Source organism: Rhinichthys klamathensis, unplaced genomic scaffold (genome assembly GCF_029890125.1).
Source record: "Rhinichthys klamathensis goyatoka isolate OS25496 unplaced genomic scaffold, OSU_Roscu_1.1 h1tg000054l_1, whole genome shotgun sequence".
Taxonomy (NCBI): Eukaryota; Metazoa; Chordata; class Actinopteri; order Cypriniformes; family Leuciscidae; genus Rhinichthys; species Rhinichthys klamathensis.
The window spans coordinates 1,407,528-1,414,792 of record NW_026606599.1 but is presented as its reverse complement, the minus strand read 5'-3'; the positions used below and the strand labels follow the sequence as shown (position 1 = coordinate 1,414,792).

Sequence of the window (7,265 nt, the reverse complement as noted above, 5' to 3'; positions counted from 1 at the left end):
ACGTCACTTAAGTCATTCCTAAAAAAGGAAGATGTGTTCAGAGTTTTGACGACCGGATACGGCAAAAGTTTAATATACCAACTAGCTGGTTCACTGGTGGAAAAACGCATGGGACTCACTCAGCCACAGCCGTTCGTTGCTCTGGTTGGTTGTAACGCTGTCCTACTGCGTACCGAGGGATATTGAAAGACAACCGTTTATCCCGTCCCTCGGATTTGGTGTGCCAATTGTGAGTTCCCAGACCTAACATCTTGATGTAGGTCTGGCTTGCCAGGCTAGCAGACACGGTCTTAAAGGAAAGATGAACAGAACTCAGTTTTGTAAAAGACATGTGACGCTCTAGTGGAGAAGTGTGGAAGTGCAATTAAAGAGATTGACTTTCCTATTTTAATATACCGGTAATATAATATAGTGGAAAGTTTTGCAGGGACAAGCATTACTCACATTTTCTCCACATTTTAGTCCAGTTTAATAAGAGATATAAGATTATATGTTACATGATTACTTGCATCATAATAAATGAATAAAGTGTGTGAAAGGTTTGATATTGTGTAGTTTGTGATCCTCCATCAGCAGCTGCAGTTTCTCTCAGCTGTATCAGTGCAGTCACTGTGACGTCTGACTGACAGAGGTTTTTGTACGACTCTTTATCACTGTGTGAACACTGGACCACTGTGTAAACTCTGACAGTAATAATCTCCTGTATCTTCAGTCTGGACTCCACTGATGGTCAGAGTAAAATCACTGCCAGATCCACTGCCACTGAATCTAGATGGAGTTCCAGTATAACGGCTGTTTATATAATGAATCAGGAGTTTAGGAGCTTCTCCAGGTTTCTGCTGATACCAGGCTAAGTAGTCGCTCAATATTCCTACATCTATATGACACTCTATTGTTGCTGTTTGACTCTGTTGGACAGTTTTAACTTCAGGTTGAGTCAGAGTCACTCCTCTGGATTCTGAAGAAGAGAAAAGAAAGTCAGTTAGTTTGTTAATCACCTTATAATTGTATATTAAAATGATCAAAACAACAATGGCATATTATATTTATATTAAAAAGTAACAACCTTGAATAAACAGTGCAATGGTCCAGATGAAGATGATGATGTTGTTCATAGTTGTAGTTTAGTCTTGTGTGATGATGAAGAGTGTGTTGTGTTCTGCTCTCAGTCATGAAGTGTTAAACTCACAGCACTATAAACACTCTCAGAGCACTGAAGCATGTGCTGACAATGCAAAGAAGTGGGCAGGATTTACAACAGCTTGTGCTGAGAACAAACTCATATACACTAGAGTTACACAATCATGACTTTATTTAGTGTGTTTATTGTGACTCCTGAGACACTGAGGATGTGCAGATGAACGTCCATCTCTGTGTCCATATTCAGTCATGTGACCACAGACTGATCTCATGAAATGGCGTATGTATGACACGCCGATTCGTATTTCCATTTTTGGCGTGCTATCAACACGCATAATCGCTTTTCAGCGTGTTTATCAACGCCTTTGACTTAACGTTATATTACTGTATTATGTATATATAAATATATGACCTACCCCAACCCCGTCCCTAAACCTACCCGTCACTGGGGTTAATACCATTTATGAGTGTTCTCCTACCATCCTAGGAAAAGAAATATCACTCCACAGATGTAGATATAGATTTTGCTTCGTTTCGCTCGGACATTTAACGGCATACACATACACGCGGAATCACTCGGACGTTTAATGGCGTACACATACACGCAAAAGATTTCGGCGTGGACATACACGCGGATAGGTCAAAATGCGTATAGATAACACGCCACTTGAATTGAAAGTGGCGTGTATGTTTACGCAAAGTCATGATGTCATGTTGTGACCATCATCACTGCTACACTTCCACTAGATGAAGCGCCATCACTAAAGTAAGATCATGAATCATGAGTGTGTTCAGAAAGTATCAGGACTGATTGTGAATCTCTAATCAGAGTTCATGGTGTCACTCCATCTATCATGAAGCCTCATGTGTGTCTGAAATCATCAGATGGAGAAGAAACAGGCTGTTAAAGATGGACACATATTAGAGCTTGTTCACGTTTCATGATCTTGTGTGGAGATTCAGAACCAGTCCAGATACTTTTATAACACACCTTGAATATGAAAACATGCTTGACTGTGTAGAACATGCAAAACACCTTTTATATCTTCATTGTCACACTTTCTATTGACTTTGGCTCTAATATTCAATAAAGTCATTATTTGAACAGATTCTCACTGAAGATTGAAGTGTGAAGCTGCAGGTTTTTCTGTGAATCATGATGATTGATCTGCATATGAAGAACAGAAGCATCATTATGAGAAACTCCACAACATCATCCATGATCAAAGAGGTCAAAGGTCACCTCAGAGGTCACAGCTCATCACATATATTTATTTAGACAGTGTTATATCAGAAAGCATTTAGTCAAATCTGAATGAGTGAGTGTTGAGAAGAGCTGAGGATCTTCTAATATCAGTTTGTTGAAGTGTTGTTTCTCTCTCTCTGCTGGAGTGTGTGTTCACTCGAGTGGAATAGAGGAATAGAGGTGGAATAGAGGTTTTTGTACGAGCGTTTCATTAGATTGTATCACTGTGGTGGACATTCGGTGGAGGAACTAAACTGGTGATCATATGTAAGTCTGTCGATTTAATCACCTAATAAAAAATACTAATTAGATTTCAGAAAGTGTTTTACAGTTGAAACAAGAACAACATTTATTAATAATAATGATTATTAGATATTGTGGTAAAACTTTACTTGAAGACTTTACGTATAATGCATTATAAAAGTATCAATAATGTAGATTATAATGCTTTATATATTTTCATAAATTATTGTAACCAAAATTAAAATGCTGTCACGATTGTCACATTTTCAATGTGTTTAGTTATGTTTTTGAGATCTTGTTTCCCCCTGTCTTTGTGGTTTTTGGTTTAGTCCTGTTAAGTTTTCCCGCTCCTCGTTTGTGTTCAGTTTTATCACCTGTGTTCTGTTAATTATTCTATTATTCCATGTGTATTTAAGCCCTGTGTTTTCCCTGAGTGTTTGTCGATCGTCGTCTATGTATGGTTGTGTTTCCCCTGAAGTCCTGGAGTCTGTTATTTTGTTCTTGTTTAATTTTGGAAGTTTAATTTTGTTAATTAAATCTATTATATTGAAGCTCCTGTGTCCTCGTCTTCAGCTACCTGCAGCAACCCTGACAAATGCATTATACTATTGGCAAATTCTTTGTTTGTTTGTCATGAGTTTTAAAGTATTATTATTTCTTAAGGTGTAACAATGAATAGATAATATTATAATGTGTTATAACTGTGGTTACAATTATTGATGAGATCATACATGAATTATAATGTGTAAAACAATATATAATTAATGCATTAAAATACCTTTATAATGCAAAATGTATAAAGGCTTTCATTAAAGTGTTACTAGTATTTTTGTATAATTTAATCTAAAACCATGATATTATTATAAGAATAGCATTATTCCTTTCAACAAATGTAAAAAAAAAAAAAAAAAACGAGATACAATTCTTAACATATGTCCATAATGTGTCTCTGAATGTATAAACATATTTCCATAATGAGTTTATTCAGTTTATTAGATTTTTTGTTTTCCCTTCATTTATTTCTACACCGAGTTCATATTTAGTTCATCTTTTATTGTAGAAATCATACATGTAAAAAGAGATTTGACATCAGAATGTAAATGTTGCTACTTTCTGTAGTTCAGTCAATGATACTGAATCTCTTTTGCTCATGTTGTGCTTATAATTCAGTGCTTTATAATATAAGCACGATTTATACAAAATATAGGTATGTTTAGAAATGTTTATTCAGTGTTTTTATTCAGTTTGAAATTTAGTTTTAGAATATCCAAGTAAATGTAACTTTATTTTGGGATAAAATATTTTATAATTTTGATTTCTGAGGTTTGATATAAATGCATATAGTGATTGTGTAGTGTGTATATTCTATATATATATATATATATATATATATATTGACTGTAGTGAAGCTGAATGGCATGAAGGATCAGATGCTGGAGATTTGTCCTGCATTCCTCATGTCTGCTGCTTAAGTCCTGTTGAAATGCTGTGAATGTGCAGTGCAGTGTGTTGTGTGTGTGTTTGTGAATGTGTTGTGTTTGTCTCCTGCAGCTGGTCCCACAGTGAAGCCCTCAGTGTCTCTGCTGCCGCCCTCTTCTCTGCAGATCTCTGGAGACTCAGCCGCACTGCTCTGCCTGCTCAGCTCTTACTCTCCACAGGGGGCGCTGGTGAGCTGGACACTGGACGGGTCAGAGGTCACCGAGGGGGTTCTGACCAGCGCAGAGAGCCAGCAGGACGGCCGCTACAGCCGCAGTAGCGTCCTGACCCTCAGCAAAGCACGCTGGGAAGAGGGAGAGCTGTACGTCTGCAGAGTAACACATGATGGAGCTCCTCATGAGGTCTCGTTCCACAAGAGCTCTGAGTGCTGATGTTTCTCTCCTGAAGATGAGCCGTATCTGAGTGTCCTGTGTCAGGCAGGATTCACATGAGTCTAGTGCTGCAGCTGTAGTGCTTTACAACTCCATACTGAAAGAGTGTGTGTGTGTGTGTGTGTGTGTGTGTGTGTGTGTGTGTGTGATCTTTCAATCTGCTGTGTTTGCTGCAACATTCAATAAAGCTTCTCAACAAGTTCACTCTGTGTCTGACAACATCATTCAACTAACAGATGAAGATGCAGGAGCTTTTCAGAAGGTTGATGTCGCAGTAAATGTCAAATAAAGCTCTTGGGGTTTGAACATGGTCTCTGGAGACAGAGCTGCTCTATTCTGAGAGATCACAATCACTCCACCCTGACAATGCAAATGGGCTTTTCAGTCTCACTCTCTGATTGGTTACATGATCTGGACTGGAACACAACAGTTTCACTTCTGCAAAAGAAGGTGCTGGTATTTAAAAAATAAAAATTTAATAAAAATAATTTAAGTGACTGAATGCAGTGTGTTCAGTTTGATTGACGGGGATCATATATTACACCTAAAACATGATGATCATATTAAAACACTGACTCATTCTCTTCATAAACACAAGATTGATGTTGATTGTAATGATATAGTGTTATTAGTGTTTGAAAATACAATCATAAATCATTCTTCAAACCTGGACTAAACACTGGCAGAGTCAAGAGGAAGATGATGCTGAAAGTCATGTTTGTTGGTTGATGAAGAAGAGCTCTTGATCATGTCATGTTCAGTTCATAGAGCTATAAACACATGCAGAGTGAAGCATGTGCTGATCATATAAAACACCCTCTGAATGCAAAAGCTGCTGTAGACTGTGAGCTCACGACGAGACCGAAGAGAGATCAGGACGAGATACAGACTCACCTCAGACTCATCAGAGTCAAACAGCTTTACTGACAGGGTTAAAGAACGGCTTTACATGGCCGAAGCACAGGCACATTAATTATACTCACATACACACTTACACACAGCTAAAAAATATGTATATATATATATATATATATATATATATATATGTAAAAATCTGAAGTTGAATGTTGAAATTTGCACTCGCAGACAATAGTCACAAACCTGTATTCTGAATCTGAAGCTGCAGACGAGTAGTCACAAATGTGTAAAATGCCATTCAGAAAAATACAATGACAGACACAAACTTGTAATATATATTTGCACTTATTCTTACATTCACATTTCCAGTACAACCTCAATTAGGCAATTGCAACTTCTCAAATCTGTCACTGCAATCTCAAATTTCACTCCTTGACTTTTGCTACTCTTTCCGGGATATATGAGATGCAAAACTGACTTGTGCACTTGCAGCTCAGTGGCGGAGAGAGAGGAAGGGGGGCGGGAGCGGGGGTTCAAAGGAGCCGTTTTATTGGTTGGCGCCTAGCCAATGAAATGGGACTTCTATTGTATGTGATGATGTCACGAAACCCGTGTCCTCGGGACGATCTGAAACACTAAACCCCTGGCATGACCTACTTTATTAGGTCCTGACCTCTTCATGATCCTCTTAACGCCCTGCCTTTGTTAAGTGTTTGTTAAAAAAAACACTTCAGAAATATTATTACAGCCACACAATTGCAACACTGATACCTGAAGCCTGAGTTTTTGGTCAAAAAACTGAAACAGAAGTTGCTTATTTTATTTAACTTACATGTAAAAGCCCCAAGTTGAGAAATATTGTGTTTGGAAAAAAAGCAAAAACACATGGATTGTTTGAAAGGTATTGCTAATGTATGTATTTAGAAATTCAAACAAATTCAGGCTCACACACACATTTTTTTAAGATTAACCAATCACGTGAACAATAACGTAACCTAAATGGCCAATGAAAAAGCAGCGGTCGTTCGCGCACTCAATTAGGCAATATATATATATATATATATATATATATATATATACTAGGCTTCAAATTTGAATAGCCTACAAACAGTCATTTGATTTCAAATTATGAACAAAGAAGACAACAGCTCGGCCACCTGAACTGAACCGAAGTAAAAACGACAAAGGCGTCAAAAAAAGCCACCGTAATTAATTACGGTCATTAGTGTGAGCCCTGAGCTGGCAGACAACTTTTTAACATCAGGACACAGGGATGTCAGCTTGAGCCGGAGTGCGCCTGAGGTAACCGCATTGAGACGGCTGCGGTACTTCGTCTGCATGTGCAAAGCTTGACTGAACCCCTGCTCAACAAGGGATGACGTCGGAAAAGCAAGGAGCAGAAGACGAATCCTTTTCCACACAAGAGGGAACCGCTGACCATGCGTGGCCCACATGACCCGCCAGCCACAGGCCCGAAAGGTTGCCTTGGCCTCCTCATCATTTTGGAGGTCGATGAGAGTTTCTTGAATTTCGGCCTCACTCCTGGACACATCCACTTGAAATGGCTCCATCACCCACTCAGGGACATCCAATTGGTCGAGGTCCCTGAAACGGATCTCCATGTCAGCCTTCACTGTCCTCAAGAGATCGGTGTAACGCAGCTGGTGGTTATCGGTCAGCTCATCAACCACCTGAATGTAAGTACAGAAAGGCAGTTAACGTTATTGAGATTATTTTTTTGCCTTTGTAAATTAAAATATACCTAATACTACTACTACTACTACTACTAATAATAATAATAATAATAATAATAGGCTACCTTGGCCAGCTGAGGAAAATTATTGCCTTGACGCCTGCTCAAATTGTGTTTGTACAGCTCCAGCTTGGCGAGGAAACTGCAGATGTCGGCC

The 7,265-nt window shown here is 38.6% G+C and overlaps 2 gene segments (V, D, J or C); one reads left to right on the top strand and one right to left on the bottom strand.

The window, feature by feature from the left end:
* Positions 1-542: 542 nt before the first annotated feature.
* LOC130083289 (immunoglobulin kappa variable 3-20-like) lies at positions 543-1,153 on the bottom strand. The segment is given in 2 exon segments: positions 543-958; positions 1,067-1,153. Coding segments are annotated over 2 exon segments (357 nt in total).
* Positions 1,154-2,299: 1,146 nt separating this feature from the next.
* On the top strand, positions 2,300-4,701 carry LOC130083224 (immunoglobulin lambda constant 7-like). The segment is given in 3 exon segments: positions 2,300-2,371; positions 2,602-2,650; positions 4,181-4,701. Coding segments are annotated over 3 exon segments (438 nt in total).
* Positions 4,702-7,265: the final 2,564 nt, after the last annotated feature.